Source organism: Buteo buteo, chromosome 1, assembly GCF_964188355.1.
Source record: "Buteo buteo chromosome 1, bButBut1.hap1.1, whole genome shotgun sequence".
In the NCBI taxonomy this organism is placed as follows: domain Eukaryota; kingdom Metazoa; phylum Chordata; class Aves; order Accipitriformes; family Accipitridae; genus Buteo; species Buteo buteo.
In genome coordinates this window covers 6488278-6510686 of record NC_134171.1, presented here as the reverse complement: position 1 = coordinate 6510686, position 22409 = coordinate 6488278, and the positions used below count along the sequence as shown (strand labels likewise).

The 22409-nt window shown below is 50.2% G+C and overlaps 1 protein-coding gene and 1 long non-coding RNA gene across 2 annotated transcripts; one reads left to right on the top strand and one right to left on the bottom strand.

Moving 5' to 3' along the window:
- Positions 1 to 1574: 1574 nt before the first annotated feature.
- LOC142041218 (uncharacterized) lies at positions 1575 to 10919 on the top strand. The gene is made up of 2 exons (XM_075049910.1): positions 1575 to 1765; positions 7454 to 10919. The coding sequence occupies exon 2, from the start codon at positions 7464 to 7466 to the stop codon at positions 10086 to 10088; it is 2625 nt and encodes an 874-aa protein (XP_074906011.1). The 5' UTR covers positions 1575 to 1765; positions 7454 to 7463; the 3' UTR covers positions 10089 to 10919.
- Positions 10920 to 14231: 3312 nt separating this feature from the next.
- Positions 14232 to 22379, bottom strand: LOC142041151 (uncharacterized). The gene is made up of 3 exons (XR_012653373.1): positions 19433 to 22379; positions 16634 to 16803; positions 14232 to 14799 (listed from the first exon to the last, which is right to left on the bottom strand). It is a non-coding gene; the product is annotated as an uncharacterized LOC142041151 (long non-coding RNA).
- Positions 22380 to 22409: the final 30 nt, after the last annotated feature.

Genomic DNA, 22409 nt, shown 5'->3' with positions numbered 1-22409 from the left:
AGGGTGTTAGTTGAACTATCTGTTAGTACAAGCAAGATCTGCTGGTGACCTTGCTGGGGTACAGCGGCTCCTCATCACGAGTGTTTGGCTCACAGCCGGGGCAAGATTTGGGACACTGCTGAGTTTTAGTGTATTAGTGTTATTCGGCTGCTCAATTCCTAGGGGGAATTTATTCTTTTTCTGAAAAGAAAGACAACCATCCCGGTCCCCAGCCCAGCCACCTCCCTGCCCCATCTTGGTGCTCTCCCTGTGGGTCTCCTCCTCGCACACCCCAGGGGGAAATAGCCCCTCTTCTTTTTCTCAGCCCACATTTCAGGCACGTCACCACACCGACACTAATTCCCCGTGCTTTCACCAGCTTTGTTACATTTTCAACTTCTAATTTTCTCCCTATGTTGGGTTTCTTACAGCAAAGTATTTGCTCTCAGGGGGTTGGAGCAAAGCAATGGGGCAGGAGAAAGTGGTCTACAGACAAGAAGCAAGACCTCTCTGGGGTTTTTATCTCTGCTAAACTCCCATGTTGCAGCAGAGGTAATTGCAGCTGGGCTGTAAATGCCAGGCTGGAGGAACAGTTGTCATAAAAAATAAGGAAAAATCTGTTCCTGCTGTGCTTTCTGGGATACAAGGGCTGATTTTGGGGATCAGGGAGGACTGCTCAGCCTGAAGCCTGGTCCAACACAGCCAGTACTGCAGGACCTAGAAATAAGGGCCTACTGGGGATAATGGGCTGCTGGATGGAAACTCCCCAGGAGTCAAGCAGCCACGGGTGAACAATTTTTTGCTTTTAAAATTTTTTTAAATGATTTTATTCCAGGGAAGGGTGTAGCTTCTGGAGTATTTTGTTAGGGGGAAAAGCAGCAATGAAAATGATAGCGTTTTCACCGAGCACTACCTTTTTCTTAGTGTAATAGCAGAAACAAAATCAAGTGGGTCAAGTTTTCTTTTCTAAACTGCTCTGAGCTAAGATGTGGTTTGTAGGGCGAGGTTGGGGGGGGTCTGTCTGCCTCTGCAGGTGCAGATTTACAGCTGTACTTCAGCTGATGCAATTTCACAGTTGAGGCTCCTGCCATGTCGCGGGATGCCCCCAAGGTATACGCCAGCGTGCAGTGGGCTGGTGTGCGGCATGGAAAAAAGCTGCTTTTGAAGTCCAGAAGCCAAAATGGACCTAAACTACAAATTGTATGAATTTTCCTGCCATCTCGTCTCTCCCCAGCAAGCAGCCTGTGCTTGGAGGGGGAGCTTTGGGGAACTGTGTGTGTTACAGGTGTCAGGTGTGAGCCCCCTGTGCGATCTCCCCCCCCAAAATCCAGGTGCTGACGGTGTGCGCAGCAAGCGAGGAGGCCTTGGGGGGACTTTGGGAGGATGGATGCTGAGGGGACAGGCTCCAGCTCTCCCTCTTCAGGGCACTTGGTGTAAGCAGAGGGTAGCATAAGCAAGCTGTGACTAATTCTGGGCCCTGCCAAAACAGATAAGGGGCAGAGCAGCTGCTGCCATGTGATGCCAGCCTCCCTAATCAGTGCCAAAGAGGATAAGGAAAGACAAGGAAAGTGTCCTTGGGAAGGCAGGGGGAGGGATGCGGCACCTGCAGGCGGACAAGCCACCGAGGACGTAAGCAAGAGGCCAAACAACAACCTGCCAGGGGTATAAAAATCCACCGGAGCCAGACCTCGCAACCACCTTGACTTTAAAGGTGTCGAATCTACGGGAGCTCTGCAGCAACCGTCTCCAGGTGCCCGGGTCTGCCAGGACATCCAGCCAAGGATTGGTGAGATCTTATTATTGGGGTCGTACTACGCCTCTGCTTCGCTTTGCCTCTTCCCGCACCCCTTCCCCGTCCCCTTCCCCGGGAGCCGGCGGGTCGCGGCGGCGGTCCGCTCGGCCGCGGCCACCCGTCCCCACCTTCCCCTTCCCTTGCTACCACGCTTGGCATCCCCCCGGGGAGGTTTTTCGGAGGGGTGGGTCGCAGCCTTCCTCCGCGGGTGGTGCTGGTGTGATGGTAGTTTTGCCCTGAGACGGAGCTGTCTCTGATCTCGTTCCCCTCACCATGATGACCGACATCGTTAGCAACTGGAAGCTGGAGCAGTTTGTGCTCCAGAAGTGTCTCCCCCCAGTTTGGTCTCCGGGGTCGTTCCAGGGCCCGGAGGCGTACCAGCAGCTGTGCCAGCAGTGGGAGAGCTGGGCGGAGGAGACCAAAAAACCCAAACCCACAAACAAGTGCAAGAAGCGAGCGGCTTTGCAGGGTTTGTTGATGGTGGGCAGGGAGTTGTCCAAATTGCTGAAGGAGGCTCTTGAGAGCGTGCAGAAGTTGGAGCAGGCTAAGGGTGAGCTCAAAATGCAGGTGGACAACCTGCAGGCAGAGGTGCAGGGTTTGTGCGGGGACTCTCTGCGGAGCGCGGTGGAGATCACCCGGCTGGAGAGCAAGCTGGGTTACGAGAAGCTGAAAACGGAGGAGCTAGAGAAGGAGGTTGGCAAGTGGATCGGGGAGACCCACGATGCGCAGAGCGCGGTGCGGGCGGTCCTGCAGGACGTCCAGAGGGACCGGGGCGCTGGCCCCGATCACAAGGTGTGCCATGCCAAGATCCAGGAGCTGCAGGCGGAGCTGGGGGTGTCAAGGGGCATCGTGGCTGCCATCCAAGGCAAGAGGAGCCGGTTTGGGAACGGGGAGGGGGAGGACTCCCTGGACCCGCACCCGCCTCACTACGACTACGAGGATGATGTGTGGGGTGCCAACGGCCCCACCAGGCCATCCCCCTACGCTCCTCTGCGGGAGGAGATGTGCCAGCTGCAAGGAGGGGAGGTGGAGGCTTCCAAAATAAAAAAGAGCCCCCCCGATGAGCCGGTCGGCCATGCCCCGCTCCAGGCCATAGACACCAACAGGGCCGTGCTCTGGTTTACCCCTGAGCAGCTCAAGACGGTGGGGAAGATGCTGGGGCCGTTGACAAAGGAGACAGCGGTCAACTGGCTGTCCAGGGCTCAGCGGCTGCCCAGGTGCCAGAGTGGCAACTCGGTGAGTGACCTGATAGATATTGTGAGAAAGTGCATGAAACCGGACGATTTTGCGGTGCTGCCGGGGGACGTGCAGATGGGCAATGTGCAGGACATCAGGGATGTCCAGTTGGCCGTGCTGAAGGTGTTCTTCCCAGAGGTCAACCCCTTAGTGCTCTTCCACCAGGAGAAGCAAAACCCCGAGGAGCGGCCGGACGCCTATGTTAACCGTAAGAAGATGCTCTACCAGATGGCCGGGCTGCCTGGCTCAAAGGAGTCCCCCCTCAATTTTGACAGGCCCGAATTCAAGGAGCCGCTGGTGGTGGGGCTGACGCCCCCGTTGCGGGTGATTGCTGGTGGGGATGCGGCCAGAAAGCCGCTGGCAGAGCTAGAGCAGATCCTGACCCAGAATTTTGAGCTGCAAAAGCAGGCGTTCCCAGGGTACATGCTGGGGGGGAAGAAAGGGAAAACCTCAGCCATGTCCTTCCAAAATGTGGGGATGAGAAAAATGCAAGGAGACAACCGAAAAGATCTCGATGGCAAGGGTGGTTTGGGGAAAGAGAACCAGCAGGGGCTGAGGTTTCAGAAGTCCAACGCTTGGCGGGCTGAGCTGAGGAAGCGCTTGATAAAATACGAGAAGCAGGAGGACATCGATGGCTTGCCGGATGCGGAGCTCTTCCGAAAACTGGCCCTGCACGAGGCCAAAAAGCACAGCAGCTCCAACCCGATTGACCCGGGGTCTAAGGCTCAGCAATAGGGCTGCCAGGCACCCGCATCGCCCCTTTTTGTGGCACCGATTAAGACCGATTCATGGGGGCGCCTGATAGTTGATACAACTATTGGAGGAGGGGTGCTTGGACAAGTGATGTTAATTGATACTGGTGCCTCTTATTCTATTCTGAGTATGACCCCCGGCGAAGCCGGGCTCTTCCAAACTTGCGAAATTATTGAATTGACAGGGCCGAACGGCCAAAAATCCTCAGTGCCGTTCACAGGGCCCGTACCCTTTGAAATTGGGACTGCCAAAGGGTCTGAAAAATTTGGGAAAATGGAAATTAAGGGAAAGCCAGGGATTTTGGCAATCTCTGCGCTGACAAAGATGGGGGTGGTGGTGGACCTGGCAAACCAAGCGCTATTACGCTGCCCCCAAAGCGATGTACCCGTCATCCCGGCAAGCCACAGGGTGATGGCGGTGAAAGCCCCCGAGCTCCTGGTCCACCCTCAGTGGGAGCCCCGGGTGAAACGGGTCACAGAGCAATTCCCCCAGGTCTGGGCAAGGAACAAGCTAGACTGTGGGCAGATCGATGCTGTCGTGGCAGTCAAAGGGCCAGATCCCCCTCCTCAGCCACAGCCCCGATACCCGTCTGAGGCTGAGGACGGCTTGTGGGACACAGTCAAAACCTTGTTGGAGCAGGGGGTGCTGGTGGAGCAGCAGAGTACCAGCAACGCCCCGGTGTGGCCCCTGCGGAAAGCTGACGGGAAAACGTGGAGGCTGACGGTCGACTTCAGCGCCCTGAACCGTGTCACCCCACTGCGGACCTCCGCGGTGGCCAAGTACCCCAACATCATGGCAGCCATCTCCCGGGGGTCCGAGTGGTTCTCGGTGCTCAGCTTGACCAGCCCGTCCTTCGCCATCCCCTTGCACCCCGACTCCTGGCACAAGTTTGCCTTCACCTTTCGAGGGCGGCAATTTGCCTTTGCCAGGGTCCCCCCGGGCTTTCACAACGCCCCCGCCGTCTGCCACGTGCACGTGGCGAGGATGTGGGAGAAGCTCGGTCACCGGGACAGCGTGCTGTCCTGCGCCGGCGACGTCCTCATCCACACCCGGACGAAGGAGGAGAACCTGGAGGTGCTGGCGGAGGTGCTGGAGGCTGTCCAGAAGACAGGCTTCAGGATCAGCCCCATGAAGGCTCAGCTGTGCTGGAAGGAGGTATCCTACATGGGGGTGACCCTGGGGGAGGACGGGCTCTCTCTGGAGAAGCAGAGGGTCGAGCTGATACAGAAGGTGTCGGCGCCGGCCGATGCCACCACCCTGAGGTCCTTCCTGGCTCTCCTGAGGTTCTCCCGGGAGTTTGTTGAGGGTTATGCGGAGAAAGCTGCCCCCCTCTGCCACCTCCTGAAGAAGGACGTCCCCTGGCAATGGGGACCAGAGCAGGACGAGGCGGTGAAAATCTTAAAGGAGAGCGTGGCACAAGCCCCCACGCTGGCCCATCCCCGGCGGGACAGACCCTACGTCCTGCAGCTGGTCAGCACGGGGAAGGGGCTGCGGGCCACCCTGAGCCAGCAGCAGGGTGCCCACCTCCTTCCCATTGCCCACACCTCGCGCCTCCTGACGCCGGCCGAGCAGCAGTTCACCGACTACGAGAGGGAGGTTTTAGCCTTGACCTGGGCCCTGCAGCACTGGGAGTACCTGGTGGGGTCGTCCCCGGCGCTGCTGAAGACCTCCCGTGCCCCGGCGAGGTACCTCTTGTCAGGCAAGGGGGACGAGGGTCCCCCGCGCTGCCCCAGGATGGCCAACTGGGTGTTGGCGTTGACCGACAAGGAGGTCCCCGGGGAGGTCGGGGAGCCCTCGTCTGGCGCCTTCAGGGTGGTAATTAGTGGAGAGAGGGACAGGGAGGAGCCGGGGGGTCCCCCAGCCGAGCCCAAGCCGCGGCGGGCACCCCTTTTTGAGAGCAGCCTCAGCCTGGAGGAGGCCAAGGAGAAAGGCTACGTTGTGTGGTTTGTCGACGGGTCCAACTACCACGAGGAAGGGGTGTCCTACACGGGCTACGCTGCCGTCAACCGGGGCACCGGGGAGGTGGTGAAGGGGAAGTGCCTGCCGCACTCCATCCAGGCCGCCGAGCTGGTGGCCGTGACGGCCGCCCTGGAAAACACGCCGGCAGACCGGCCGCTGGCCATATTTTCGGACTCGGGTTGGGTGGTGCGGGCGGTGCTGGAGTGGCTGCCGCTCTGGAGGGAGAGGGACATGCAGTCCGCCGACGGCAAGCCCATCACCTACGCCAAAAAGCTGCTGTACCTTGCGAGGCTGGCGGAGCAGAGGGTGCCCCCAGCCCAGATCGTTAAGGTCAAGGCCCACAAGAAGGGAACGGAGGAAGCCAAGTGGAACAAGGAGGCAGACGCCAAAGCCAAGCAGGGCGCGAAGGAAGGGCTGATGTGGAAGGCCAGCAAGCTCGTGGAGAACGGCTCCGCGTCGGTGGCTCCCAGCCGACACTGGGAGAGCGTGGACCTGCTGGGCTTGCAGGCACAAGATCCCAGCATCCAGGAGTTAGCGCGGCGCAGGGAGTATAAAGGGTGCAAGGTGTGGAAGGATGTCTCGGGGTTAGTCCTGGCGCGGAAGGAGGGGACGGATTTCCCGGTCTGGGTGGTGCCCGAACTCGTCCGGACGGAGCTGGTGGCCCTGGCTCACGAGCAGGGGCACCTGGGGACAGACAAGACCATGGTGAGGTTGCAGGGTGCCGGGTGGTGGCCCGAAATGAGAGAGGACGTGGAGAGGTATGTCAGCAACTGCCTGACGTGCGCGGCCAACAATCCCGACGCCAAAACGGCCAAAGCCCTCCTGGGCCACCAGAGGATTTCTGGGCCGTGGAGCAAGTTGCAGATTGAGTTTATCGGCCCTTTGCCCCAGACGGCCCAAGGGAACAGGTATTGCCTAGTGATCAGCGATAACTTCACCAAGTGGGTGGAAGCGTTTCCAGCTCGAAACAACACAGCCGGCACAACCGCGAAGATCCTGGTAGAGCATGTCTTCTCACGGTGGGGCACCCCCAAGGAGATCTACTCGGACCTCGGCCAGCGCTTCATCGGAGAAGTCACGAAAGGGGTGTGCCAAGCCCTGGGCATCAAGCAGAAACTTCACATCACGGGGCATTTCCAGAAGCCCAGCTCGGAGGAGGGGCCCAACCAACCGCTGAAGACGGCACTGAGGAAGCTCGTGAACCAGCAAAGGAAGGACTGGGATAGGAAGCTCCCACTGGTCCTGCTGGCCTTACGGGGGGCCATGGCGTCTCAAGCGCCTTCTCCCCAAAAGCTGCCTCCTGCAAGAGACCTGAAGCTGCCGGGACACTGGTGGCAAAGAGGGGAGCCGCCGGATGAACTGCAGCCCCGCGTGCTGATGGACAGGTGGGTCCAGGACCTCCTGAGGACAGTGTCGGCTACGTACCACCAGCTCTCCTTGGTGCAGGAGACCAACATCCCCAAGATAGATAAGCAGCTGGGAGCACTGCTGCGCCCCGTGGAGTGGAACATGGGGGACCTGGTAACGTATCGGGGGGTTAGAGAGAAGAACCAGGTGCTGGAATCCCAATGGATGGGGCCCGTTAGGGTTGTGAACAAGGCCAGCCCCTCCATGTACCAGGTAGAAATCAGAAAGGGGGTGAAAAGGCAGGAAAAGTGGCTCCATTCTTCGCAATTAAAAGCATGGAAGGGAAATTAACGGGGCTGGAAAGCCCGTCTTGCTTATGTTTTGCAGATAAAGGAAAATGGAAGGCAATTGTGACCGGCGGGAAGGGCGAACTTCGTGGCATCATCAGCCCTGTTTGCGCTGCGGGGAAAATGCTTTCAAATTTCTGGTTGCAGGATTTGCTTTGCTTTCTGGTATGTGCATAGCGCTGAGCACCCAACATGCCCAACCAATCCATCAGCATCTCAGACAAAGAGTCAGTCGTTCCCACTTAGAAAGGCACCCCGAAACATGGGCCACAGCCCAGCACAGGGTTAGGAGGTACACAAAAATTGAGACCGATTGGCCCTGGTCTCAAGCTCACATGAAATACACGGGAAGCATGGGTTTAAAGTCTAACAAAGGCTTAAATTTGTTAACGGTGGTTATGCACGGGACAGAGGTGTACTTGGAAAACGAGTGGAACTGGGATAGCACAAACAGACTCCCGCAGCTGCTGGGGAAGGTGGGACAAGAAATAAAGGTAGGGTGCAGGGTAATTAATGGATCCACTCACCAACAGGTAACTCAAATCTCCGTAACTGAAGTAAAAGCTAAAAAGAATCAGAGACAAACCTGTGCCACAGAAAAATTGGACTGTTGGTGCAATTTTACCTTGGTCCAGCCAGTCTTTGTGGTCTGCCTCTGGGCCCAGAACAGCATGGGGCTGTCCTTTAAATTCAAGATTAACACCGCGATGAGCTCCTTTGCTGCTGTTAAGATCGCGAAGTGCCATTTTTTGGCCTGGCATGCAGCCCAATACGCTGAAGTTGGCAACCAGGTAAAATTGGAAATTAAATACTCCCAGGAAAGTATAACTGATCCGATGCAAATCAATGGTACCACCGTGACTATTGGTGCCCCTAACGGCTTCAAGTGGGTCGTGCCAGTAAACTGCCTCCGGGAGAGCAAAATGTTTCATAGATCCGAATTAGGTGCGGAGGCTTCATGGTATAATCAGGACTACAGGGACTGTCCACACCTGGTCATAAACCTCCAGGTATGGTGTCAAGGAAACCTGAGCGTCAAAATGTCCCCCGAGCTTGGAGGAAAGTGGTGGATAGGAGGCCCTGAAGGATTTAAAAAAGAGTTTACTATCATTTCCGTCTTGCAACCTTTTGTTTCCAAAATAGGCCCTTATGTAGTCAAGCAAAATCACATCCAAGAGCTGTTGACCGGGCCTGTCCGATCACTGAAGAAGGTGGTGTTGTCCCTGTCCACCGTTAACATCTCATCCGTCAGACCACACTGTACCCCCTTCCTGTCCACCCTCAACACTGGCTGGCAGGCATGGCTCCACAGCCGCTCCATCCAGGGGACCCGGGCCAGAAGAGACCTGCTGGCCACGGCACTGGGAGGAGGAGGCGCCGGGCTGGGGGTCCTCAACAGCATGAATGTTGAGGTCTTGGCCAACAAGCTGGAGGCTGTCACCTCAGGCGTGCAGGGCCTCCTCAACCCCCTAAATTCATCCCTGGCCAGCCTTGGGATGGGGCAGTGGCTCGTGTCAGAGGTGTTGCCCACCTGGGAACAAATAAGTGAGAAAGACCATCAGGTGCTGTTGCGAGCACTGGGCATCGAACAAAGTAACGTCTCTCTTGCTCTTAGTTGCATCCAGGCCCAGATGTGGGTGCAGAGTGTTGTTGCAGGTATCCTGAGAGATGGCGACAACGGCATCCTCCCCACTGAGATCCGAAAGATTGTGTGGGATGCGGCCACAGAGAAGGAGCGGCAGCTCCAAGCCTGGTGGAGGCTTGTCAACTTCACCCACGACCAGGTCCTCAACGCAGTCATCGCCCACGTCCTGACTGTGGCAGAGGCTCGCATCGAAAAGGTCTACCCCATCGTGGCGCTGGGCGTTAACACAAATGGGTCTGTGGTCTACCCCTTGGACCACCGCATGTGGGCGAGGGTGTCTCGCGGGAAATGGCAATCGGTAGATTTGGAAGCCTGCATTTTGGAAAGGGGGCTGGGATTCATATGCGAAGATGATGCCCTTAAGGCGAGCGATGTTTGCTTTGACACCAAAGAAGGGGTGTGTCATTTTGAGATCAACCCCCAGAGCAGCGATAAAACCGTGTTAGTGTACGTAGGGAAGGGGTGCGTGTGTTTTAGAACGAGGTGTAAACACGTGCAAATTAATGAATTTTATAATCAGACCGCGTTTAATGATTCAAATATGTGTGCTTGCAATGTAGCTACTATTAGAGGCTGTGATTTTGTGTATAAACCGCCCGTGTTTACTAGGCAGTTGCTAATCACAAACTATACCCTGTACCGTAGTATAACCCCGACCCCCATCGGTATGGATTTGTCGCTTGTAAAAGAAATGTTAGAGCATGCGGATTTACAGCAGCTGTTAGAAAATGCCAAGACAGAAGCTAAAAAGATCCTAATAACCGTACATCATGATGGCAATGTTATAAAACAGGTAATGGAACGAATTAAGAGGGTGGGAGAACACCACTGGTGGGAAATTTTCTTTGGCTGGTCCCCCACGGCCACCGGCATCTTCAACATGCTGCTGCACCCCATTGTAGTTATAGTGCTAATGCAAATCTGCGTGTGCTTTGCCATGGTAGCGACTTGTTACTGGATCAGGCAGGTAAAGCTCTACATTGACAATCAGGAGAAAGGACTGCGGCTGGCCAAGAAAATCCTACCATAGTCAAGGGCAAGACTGGGTTGGCCTCTGTGTTTGCCACCAAGAAGAACTTTTAGCTCCGCTGTTGGCTGCAACCCAGTAGGCGTTGAGCGGTGGGGACACATGCCATACCAGACCTTGATGTGAGGGATGGCCTTCTCTGTTAGAAGAGGGCCATCCGGGAGGAGAGGACAGGCCAAACAGCCTGCGCTTGGCATGAAACACAGAATGGTTGAAGTTGGAAGGGACCTCTTGAGATCATCTAGTCCAACCCCACCTGCTTAAGCAGGGTCACCTAGAGCAGATTGCCCAGGACTGTCTCCAGTTGGGCTTCGACAATCTCCACAGATGGAGACTCCACAACCTCTCTGGGCAAACTTGTTCCAGTATTTGATCACCCGCATAGTAAAAAAGCAAGAGTTAGCATAAGTAAGTTTTCTTTGAACCCCCCCACCCCCAAATGCTAATGTGAAGAAGTTGCTCCTGTGTGATTTAAGACTCCTTAAGCAGAGGTGAAGGGGCTAAGGAAAGCCAAGGACAATGTCTTTGGAAGGAAAGAGAAGGGAACGTTAACGCCTGAGGAAGGAAAAGCATCCACTGAAGATGGCAGAGGTGTTACCAGCCTCAAAGACTTGGAAAGACGATAAAAGATGAGCAGAATGAAAAACCCTGTAATCACCTTGGACTTAAAGGAGCTGAATCCACATGGACCTTTGCAGCAGCTATCTCTGGGTTCCCAAGACTCCCAGGACGCCTGGCCAACGGACTGGTGAGATCTTGTTTTCAGAACCTGGACATCACCGCTTTGCTTTGCCTAGTTGTGCATGTACTCAATAAAATTTTTCTGTTAGAGGATGGACTGTCTATTCAATCGCCACCTGCTCAGCTGCTCACTACCCAGGCTTGTAACTTTGACTACACTGGTAAAGTGAAATTCTGATAAAAAGAAAAGATGTGGGGTTTTTTCCCTTTTATAAGTCAAAATCCCTCACTTGCTTTTTGTCTGCAGAATATTCACTGAAACACAAAGATTTCTCCCTTGGGCTGAAGAGTGGGACTCTGAGCTGGTGCACAAACCCGCTCCCCTCTTCCATTCTGCCTCTCCCCACCTGCCTCACCTCCCTGCCTCTGAATCCAGAAGGAATATACATATGGGGTCTCAAACAATTTAAAAACATTGGCAATTGCAAAAACTAGATTACTGCCTCATTTGCAGCCCATGTGTCTGATCTCATCTCAGCGGCGCTGCTCTCTCTGAGAATGGGGGGGGGGATTCTGCAGACAAAAGGCCCTTTGCAATCCAGGCTGAAATAAAAAGATTAAAGAACTGGCTTCTAACCCAGTAGGAACTGCTGGGCTAGCTCGAGAAATGAGTTTAAAACCCCACTTTTCACAATCACCAGGCTGGGAAGCACAAAGAAACAGCATATTGCCACAGCATAATTTTTTAAACAAAAGTGAAACTTCAATATATGGGTTTGATAAAGACACTTCTCCTTAAGAAGCACACATTATAACTGAGCTCATGAAAATGTGAATAAATAAATCACTGTCTAAAACCACAGAAACCCTTTTTCCCCCTGCAAGCACCATGAAAACACCCCCTTCACCCTTGGGATGGGAGGTTGAACTCTCCCCCCAGCCCTCCCACCCACCTGGGAAAGGGCTGGTGCCTGGTGCCCTCTATGCTCTGCTGCTCCCTTCATATTACCCATAACAAAGCCTCACAGAAAACACACGGTTATTTTGGTTAAAGCACCGTTCTTACTTGCTAACACCTTATATGTTTCACGAGAATTCATTTCCCCGTGAATAATTACCCTTTTACACAAAGCCTTTACCCCTCTAACCTGTTTTGGGAGCCTGGAGGGGGAAAAAGGAACCACAGAAAATTCACATTATCCACTTTGCAGTCCCAAATTTACACTGGGACAGTGTGACACAGCAGGGGTTGGCCCCGGGATGGTGGTATAGCCATAGGGAAAGGAGTTCCTACATCTACACGCAGGTTTTAGCTGAATGCAGACCCCTGCACGGCTGCTGGATGCGGCAGCAGCATCCTCTGCAGCTGCAAAGAGCTGCTGCCCTCTGCAGAACCAGCACATGCATGCATGTAGGCTTGGAAGGTTTGCAAAACTATGACATTTTCCCCGCTTTTTGTGTCACTTGTTTATCACCACAAACCGAGGAGGGTTGTTTTCTCGGCAACAGCAGTGTCGCTGTGGCTGCGAAAACTTTGGGTGCAGCTGGGGGCAGGACCTTGAGCCAGAGGTTTTGTCCGCTTTTCCAGTTGTTTCATAAAAGATTTTACCCAAACTTGCCTGCTTTTCTGAGCCAAATGTGTAACACAATTGGATTTATTCCGTTTATATCCCTGTCCTCTGTGCTCTGGAGCGGCAGGGAGTCTGCCTGCGCAGAGCATGCAAGTTGTGGCCTGTGGAAACCCCCAACCCATCTGCAACACACCAGCCTTCCTCGGTTCCAACTAGGAAGATCAAAAAGGTGGTTTTCAGAGCTAGCCCAGCCTGGCTGCCTCCGCTTTAGGCTGAGAAGATCAATGTGAGCAGGTCATTAGCCCCACTGCTCTAGTCCTGGTGGTAGTAATTCAGATTAACTTTTGAAAAACTAGGGGCTAACGTGTGGAATTTTGACTCAAGTGGAAGAAGTGCTGTAAAAATAACCCTTGGTGGTGACAGCAGAAATTCTGGGGTCCTCTGGAGAGTCTAAGAAGAGCCCACAAGGGACAGGAAGGTACCAAACACATAATTTAACCCAAGGAGCCTGTCCTCCAGAGGATCTGCTTATCTCTGGATGTCTCATGGCACTTCAGGGATACTCTATTATTTCTCTTTGGTACCTGCTGCAGAGAATCCTGCCAGTTTTGGGATGTGCTCTGCAGCCACGTGGAGGTGCCACTGCACGTCCTCACTCCATGTGAGCCGTCACGGAGAGTCTCCATCTCCTCCAAAGCAAAGGTGAGGGGCTACACGGAGATATCTGGATCATGGCCGCATGGGGCCACCTCCAGAGCCAGTCCTGGGGTAAAGACCTAACAGCTACCCTGAACCTATACATCCCACATTGGCTCAAATGAAATGCAGAAGGAATTTGAGCCTGGGTTTTCCCCTGGCTAGGCTTGTACTTGAGTGTGTTGCTCAGAAAAAGCTCAGACTTTGATTTCCCAGCCCCAAACACGTTAGCATCACTGTATTTTCATGAAAATGTTCAAAAAAGCTTGGAATTTTTTTCAGGGAGTTCTTCCTCTGAAGCCCTGAAGACTGACAAGGTTAATTTCCTAACTCCTCAGGCAGGGCCAGGCTGGCAGATGCCTGTCTGTCTGTCTGAGCTCTCTGTCACAGCTGCCTCCCCAAACCCATCATCAGCATTTGACCAATGTCACTCTCCAGCGTAAACTTTGCCTTTCAGACTCAAGGCTTGGCCACAGCTCTCCTTTTTCTACTCTTTCCCTCTCTAGTCCCTCTTTCCCACCTCTAACTTTTATCCCCTTCCTCCACCAGGTGCTTTCCACCTTCCTTAACACCAGTTTTCTTGCTTCTTGAGCACAACTGTCACTCAAAATCATCCTTCAGGACTCCTGGCTTTGAGCACAACATTGCAAAGCTCTCTTCCTTCACCCAGCACCTACAAGGTGCCTGCATATTCACAGAGAGGGGACTCATCTGGCTTAAAACCTCTCGGTGCTGATGTCTTTCAAACCTCATGCATTTTATAAGCCGCTGCGCATCAAAGGAATTCTATAAAAGCAAAAGTAGTAGCAGGCAGATTGATACCCTGGAGGGTTCGATCTCGATGCAGCACTTGACTGTCTGCTGCAGTGCTCAGGTTATGACCCCTCTGTAAGATAACTTTAATGACTGAGAACAAACATTTTACTCCCATCAGCCCTGCACAGTCGTGAGGCAAGCTGTCCCCCAGTTCTTTTTGCTCCCAAGGGTGTTACTCCACCCCAGAGCACAGAGAAGCTGGATACTAGCCCCAACTATTTACACTCTGTAAATTTACTGTAGACACAACCCAGTATAGCAGAGCAGTAAGAAGGGAAGAGCGAGAAAGCCCCAGGGACAGTGATACAATCAGACGGTGATGTACTGCAGCATGCTATATCCTGGCTCATCACAATTTATTATGTATGAGCAGGATGGAAAAAATGAGTTTTAGGAGGTGGAATAAAGAAGAGCATCAGGGCTCAGAGGCACAATGAGGAGAGTTGGTTTGAGAGCCAAAAAGCTGAGACACTCATCTGGGATATGGGACAGATTCTGGCTTGTGTTGATTTTTCTTTGGCTTTGTAGAGTCCCAGAGAAATTCTGTGATGTGCCAGCCCTCAAGCGTGAAGGGAGACGCTTGATTTATTCCTCACAGCAGGCTCAGGAAGCGATCAGATATACATCAGCCTAGCTGAGAAGGGGTCATGAATAACTCAGCAGGGAGTTAGTTTACTCTTAGGAGCGGTGAAATGACTGAAGTTACATCCCGCAGAGGGAAATGGAGGGAATTCTTATGGGTTCACTCATTTTCTTGAAAAATGAAACACAATAGAAACAATTTCCAATTTTGAGAGAGATCTAGCATTGGCACAACTGTTGAGTTTGGCAAAGCTTACACAAGACAGTGTAATTAAGAATTAGGCAGTCTACAGCATGGGGCAATCAAAATGTCCTTGTTCCTCCAGCTGTTCTCAGCATTTTCACCAGTGGATGAGAGTCACAGGTACCTGGAAAGAGAACGGAAAGACACAAGGTTACTTGGAATAGTGCAGGCTAGAAGATATCGGGGGAAAAAATGAACTTTCAACTATGTTTCCCTTTCTTCCCAGCATCTCTAGAAGTAATGCAAGGCTTTATTCCATTGAGAGGAACAGGAAGTTGGTGATATCTGCAAAAGTGAAGGTGGATATGCAGTTTGACCTGATCCGAGAGCAGAAAGCAGCTGTAGGGCATGGACCTACGAGGTGAGCGATGGTGTGAATCTAGAGCACATCGGCTGCTCTGTGGAAACTGCTCTTTCCAGGCTTGTACCACAGGGTGTGCACAGAGTGACTTCTCCCTCAATCAAACCGAGGTATGTTACTCATATTGGTCCCGGGACAAGAGTACACAATTGGCCAGCAAACCCATGACCTGTTTTGTCTCCTGATAACTTCTCTGTGCAGCTGGACACAGATTTACAGGCCCGGCCCTCCCACCTCGTTTGGCCACATGGGCTCTGTCCCCTGTATGCCCATGGAGGCTGCACCGGTCCATGCATGGTCACCAACCTACATTGTACATATATCCCCCTTTCCACCCCTCAAACAGATGAAGGCTTGTCCGGTATGATAATGAAGGTCCTGGCTGATACCAGCACAGCAAGAAAGGAAAATGGGAATAAAAATTCCCTATCTTTGGCAATATGCAGTCAGTACTTTAATAGAAACCTTTATTTAGCTTATTCATGCAATTCCAGCAAATTATTCTAGTATCATCCTTCCAAATGCATTCAAAGGACACAGACAGGCTTGCATAGCAATATTCTCTGCACTTAGCGTATCTTCTATAAGACAAATGTGTTTTGGCTGTGTATACTGACACAAATATTTTCAGAAACCCATATATCATCAGGCATTACTGGGGACAGAGGAAAGCAGCAAAGACAGACTCACCTCATTGTCAGAGCCAAGTGTCATTCAGTGGGGAGAGAGAGACAAATCCTCATGGCTTATGCAGCAAGCACTCCCAAGGGAGAGATGGTAGACACTGACCTTTACAGATTTCCTCAGCCACCCTTAAATTGATTAAAGACCAGAAGTTTCAAACCTGGAGGCCTAACACATTGTACCCAAATCTCTTCTTAGGATCGTCTTTGATTTTTAGTGCTACTGAGCAGCAGGTAGTCAGCTGTTCTCAAAACTAAACACCTTTTTGAGGTGCCTACAAGAGGATATAGATGCTTATTTATTAAGTTTCAAGACTGCTTAGGCAACACTGGCTTAGGCTTCCATTTGCTGATCTCCTCTGAAGTCTCTTGTATTCGTCAAATGCCACATGAGCATATTCTGAAGCATAAACACTACAAATCCATCTCACTGGGGGGCTCCCATTGCATTATCCTTGCTCTCCATTAGCAAACGTTGCAGTAATGCTACAAAGATGCCTGCTTGCCTATGTTTGCCTAAACAAATAGCATCAGAATACTCTATAAAACATTGCTAAAAAAAGAAAAAAACCAAAGACTTATTTGCCTCAACAGCACATCCACCAACAAACAAGTACTGCCCCAACAGTAGTGGTATGTCTGTCCTTGCTTCCTTCATGCTTGTTCATAAACCTGACCGATAATCTTAACCCAGTTAGTTGCCAGGACTAACATGGAGCAGTAAGATCATAATGAAAGATGACGTAGCTATGAGATGAGCGTTGGAGAGCGGACAAGGCTACATGGTGGAGGTCGAGATGGACACCAGCTGGCAGATGTTGTCTCAATCTCCTTTTCTCCACCAACTCACGCTTCTTGCTGTTTTGAGTGCAGAGAGGAAAGATTAAAGGCAAGCTGTGCACTGGTGTACGTACCCTGCACCCGGCGAGCCCCCTGTTTGCAGCTGTGTGGCAGGCAGCGCGCTGGCTCTGCTCAGGCTGGGCGGCACACCACGTTCACCACAAGCACAGCGCTCGGGTCGGCACACCAGCACTCGTGAACTAGCGCGGCTGGTGCGGGCGGTCTGATTTCTTCATTTCCCAAGCTAGAAAAAAGAAGGATAAAAAGAGATGTAAACAAACCAGAAGGCAGGCAGCAAAGCAGCTGGCATCACCTTCTCCCCCAGGTTTGAGAGAGGTTTTTCTTAAAACAAAGCCCCTTCCATACAACCCTCTCATTTTGAGGGCAATTATAAGGAAACAAGTACATAGCACCTGCTTGCTTAGGCTGTGAGCGCAGATAACCTCACAGAGTGACATAAAATAACTTAGCAGGGAACAGACACTCATCCTGAGAGTTTTCAAAAACTATCACAGAACTGTAAGTGCTTAAACAGACACAAATGCCAGGAGGACTAACTGCTGACCATTGACAGAGGGTCCCAAACCCCAGACTTTATATAAACCTGAAGGGGTAGGCTTTATGTCTGACGTTGCTTTGTAGGATGCAACCCCACTATCATGGTCTTGATTTCACATTGGCTTCCCAGGCATCCTCTTCCACCCTGAGCATGACAGCATGGAGCAGGGAAGGAGCTCACGTGTGAAGGAATTGCTGACGTACATTCAAATTTGACTGCTACATGCAATACGCGTGCAACAGGTGCCTTCCCAAGGGGCCACGAGGCCTCTGCATCATGGGTACCACCAACATGAGCTATTTGGCCCAGGAACCTCGGTGCATGCACAGATGTTGCTGCTGAAGGCGAGCCTAGGTGCTGTCGGAGAGAAACCCATGCGAGCCGAGTGCATCTTGCACGGTCCCTTGAGCTGGGCTTGCATGAAGCTACAGCACCAAAATTTCTATTGACCTCTAAGAAGTGAGCAAAAGAGCCAAATCTTGCAAGCTGCTGGGAAGCCTCCTTTCAGTGGTCACACACTACCTCGCCCTGGTGACTCATTTGACCAGACAGTGATGCAACTGGTCTCCTGGTGTTGCAGCAACATGGGGAGCGCAAAGGAAGAGAGGCAGCAAAACTGGGGTGAAGCTGAGCAAGGCAGAGTGATTTTTTTCTTTTTTTCAAGCACAATAGATGGATTTGAGGAAGGCTGAAGGCAGGGTAGGAAAGAACTGTGCTGATGCTGAAAGCCCTCACAGCTTCTCCCATCATGCTCTTAAGGCACAGACTTCATTTGTGCATGAATGCGAGGATAGAGACTTCAGAGTTTTGATTAACACTCTGAGGAGAACCTGTATATATACCATGGTACTTCAATGTGTTATTTACCATTGACTTATCACTGACAGGGAAGAGTGAAGAGAAACAAAAATCATAATTTCTGCTGACTACAAAAGGGAAGGTTTTACCACTGTGGCTCAGAAATAGCATCAATAGACACTGATACAATGCAGTTCCAGAAGAAACATTTTGAAGGAAAAATCTTAGCTACAAGCAGCAGGTATCATAGTCAACATATTTCTCATACAGCATATTATCGATAACTGTGGCTGAGCCTGTGGACCTTGAATTTATAATGAAGATGGTTTGGAAACAGCACTTAGCTCTGGGGAAAACAACTTTATTTCTACTGTTTCTTAGGTTAGTGCTCAGAACATTGCTGTGAACAGTTTCATTGTTAGTTCTAAGAAACCCTACTTCATTTTAAAAGTTTCTTTTAAAACTCCCCTCCCTCCCACACACAGAGATTTTCAGTTTTCCCCACAGCTCTCAGAGAGAAAAAAAAAAAAAAAAAAAAGTACCACTTCTTTCACATTCCCCCATTGAGATTGTGGTTTTATCTCAAACTTTCATGTCTCAAGTAGAGAAATAGCAAGGACCTGAGCCTGTCAATGCAAGAAGAAAAGATCTGTGACCTAAGGGTCTGTGGTTTTGCCTGGTGTTGTTGAGTATCACTCCTACAATGAAGCCCAACTGTGAGGCAAGTGGTACTGAGCACATTGTGCAAGGTAGGCTCCTGCAGGTGTTCAAGACTTGTGGGAATGTCAGTCACTTGTGGAAATTGAGATTTATGCCTACACCCAACCTTCCACCGTGGAGCAGGAGTGATTGCCAGTGCACACCTAGGAGCAAAGCTGGGCAGGCAGTTTGCTGTAGCTCTCTGAAATCAAAACAGAATTTTCTTAAAGTTCAACAGGAATCAATGCCTAAACTTTTGCTCTGCCAGAAATAACTGGTTGAAATAGCACTTCACTGCTTTCAACTGTAAATCAAGCTCTTTGAAATAAAGGACAGTAGCTTATTTAGAGATGAGAAACACTTGCTCTTTTTCCAAAGCTTTCCCACAGAAAGATTTATGGCACTGTACTTATTTATGGCACTGTACTTATTTATGGTTTCTTATTAATTTTTTGTGACCTGTTTTTGTGATACCTGCATTCATCCCCAGTTCAAGGGTACAGTCAAGAACTGCTACAGCTAGTCAGGGTTAAAAAGATACTATGCCTAGCTGCTCACCACCTCGCTCTGAAAATATAAGCAGGATAGGAAACACGTACAGCTAGGAAGACACCAGCAGAGCTGACAGGGCTGTAACCTCCTCCCTCAGGTCATTTCCACCAGTGGATGTGAAGAACCACCAGCGGCTATAACATGTTAAGGTTAAAAAAGCTGCAGCTGGAAGAGCTCATCTGGCACCACATTCCTGGCAAGCTGTAAATCACAGGAGAAGTTTGTGGAAAGGCTGGAAAGAGAATCCAAATCTTTCAGTCCTCACCCTGGTGCTTTCATCTTGGTGTTCTGGCTGATAAATACAGCCGTTAAGCACACTGTCAGCTTCCATGTTGTTGGATGGCAGTGCTGGCCAAGAGCGATATGCTGAAAAAAAGACCTTAATTTAATTAAGCTGTAATAGTCCTCTTAACTAGCTCAAACAACTGTTTTACACTGTAATCTGATTCCACAGATAAGTGGTAAATTTGAGATGCAGCTCAAGGCGTTGCATTCAGGTGATTTACACTGATTTCAGTTGAATGCCTCTCAACCTTTATGGAAATATGCCTGGACAAGTTAGCAGGTTAGATATGACAAGGATATGTCTCATAGGCCAGTGGTGGGGTTAACTTCCCACATGTTAGTGTTCCCAGTGTGCCCCACTGAAACCACAGCCTGAGTCCAAGGCATGCAAGGCGACTTTAGTGCTTCTCCCTTTTGTTGCAAGATTTCAAATGAGAACCTTCCACCATGAAAACAACTTTCTGCTCACTTCACAGGATGCAGAAAGAGATGTCCTGTTCCAGTTGTGGCCTTTTTCAGACAGACCTTGCACTAGGATCTCACTACAAATTTTTCACATACTGCAGCCAGTCATGACACCAAAGTATAAAAAGTCACAAAAAGGAAAACAAACTATAAAAAAGTTACAGTATTTTGCATGCCCTTATGGAGAGTTTAAGCTGATCTGTTTGCCTGTGAATGAGAATGGCAGATGCAGGGACACAAGGATGTCCCAGGGATGGTATCCTTCAGGAGAAAGGAGGGGAAACTGGTAGCAGCAGTCTGCTTCAGCGGCAGAGCATGGGCAGGATAAAGCTGCCACAGTACCCTTCTGCACCATTTATAGATGAAAAAAGAGGCCTTGGAAGAATTAAGTACTTGATCCAGGTGACCTGGTGAACCAGGGACAGAGCCAAAATTGAAATGCAGGAGTCTTCACTTAAGCTGAGTTTAAAACAGCATTTTTAACCTTGTTTTTCTGCTCTGCTACATGTACACAGTTTTAACTTGCCTTTTTGATATACAGCAGTTCTTTCATAAGGCCAAGCAGCAAGCAAGTTTACTGAAAGAGGAGACGGGTCAAATTTAGTGCTGTTAGGCCTTCACAGAGGAACCCTCATACGTGCATAAAACACCACTGACTCCAAGGGGTCTCCATGCAGATCTGCAAGTCTTTCTGCTCCGATGTGACAGAAAGATCTGTGACTTAATTTGTTTCTCAAATTAGAACTGTACTGTTTTAGTAGTTTTAATGAGGAACAGATGAGCAGAATTAGCTTCCACTACACACAGTGTGGATTCCTTTGCTACTAAGAAATGAAAAAAAGACATATTTACAGTAAAAGGTAAATAAAGTCATTGATCTCTGTGCCTAGCATTTCAAAGTGTCTAGCATGTAGATAACTATTGGCACAAATATGAAAGGCTAGGAACAAGGCAATCAGGAAACACATGAACAATAATCATTATTTATGACCTTAGAAAATAGGATATCACTTACCTGAATTAGAGCTGTGAGTCACTTCTGCCAGATGAGAATCTGCTGTCTCATTCACAGCATTTACATCACAGATTAATAATTTTTTCACCAACATGTGGCAAGAACACTTCTTTTGGGATCTTATCTTTCACGTTTGATATCAAGAAACTTTGTTTAGAGCTATTCTACGTAGTTTGTGCAACCACTTTCCAGTGGATGGGCGAGGAGAGCATGGAGTTCAAGTACAGATTTGGGAATGATCACTGAAAAAACCAGTAACATCTCCCTGTTCTGTCAACTCATGCTTTTACCATATTTTCAGAGCTATTAATCTCCTGACTTCCAAAAGTGCAACTCTTATTTCAGAAGCAAGTAAATTGGCACTTATTTCCCTTCAATTAGTCTGTTCCTTGCGTAGAAGTGGAGTACTGCATTGTGGCCTTTCCATCTGCTGGAGGTCTAATTGTTTTCTTAGACTGACTCCCTAAGGAAAGGAGGCATACGTGACCATATGGAGCAAGGGTTCCCTACTAGTAACTGTGAAAGACACTGGCCATATTTGCACAGCCCTGTTTGACACTGGCACAAATATCAAAGAGATCTTACAATGCCTAGTTTGCTGAACTAGGTGTCCTGAGAGAAGTCATTATTTGTCTTACATGAGAGAGAAGCTGCAGTGTTGGCCATGTTATTCTCACAGCAAAGAGTATATATAGGAAAGAGTGCTTGAAAACCTCCCTGGTTACACTGTAGGTCAATACAAGCAGTCTGCAGTTGGCAGCTTACAACAGCTCACAACTGTCATCAACAGTTAGCATAAGTAAATTATGATTGAACCCACGCTCTACCCAAGTAAATAATGAGAAAAGCAGTTATTAATGTGTGACTTTAGACTCCATCAGACGATCAAGGGCTAAGGAAAGCCAGGAAGAGTCCTTGGAAACATACAGAAAGGTATGTAACTCCTGAGCGACGAAAAAGAGCCACTGAAGAAAGCAGAGGCATTATCAGCCTCAGAGACCAGGAGAGATTAGGAAAGGGGACCAGAATGAGGACCCTATATACACTTTGAACTTAAGAATCCCCATGGACCTCTGAGTTCAGGTTCCTGAGACTCCTGACCAACGAGCTGTTATTGGCACCTACATGGTCCTGCTCATCTTTTATTTGTACATGCAACTAGTTAAGCTTGTCTGTTAGAAGATGGACTAAGCTATTCGACAGCTCAGATGCTAATTACTTAAATTTATAACTTTATCATCAGCAGGAAATTCTAAATCCAAGATTGCAGCCAACCACAGAACACCAATCCTTAAAAAAATAGAGCAGACTACATTATTTTCAGGGCTTTCCAACCTACTTCTTTTACTCGCAAAACTAAAACTAAGACAAATCAGACAGAATTCAAGGCTTGAAGGCCCTGGTCTCTACTCCATCCCACACCACAACAACCCACAACAGAAAGTTTCAGTTGGGCAGATTTACTGAGAGCAGCAGC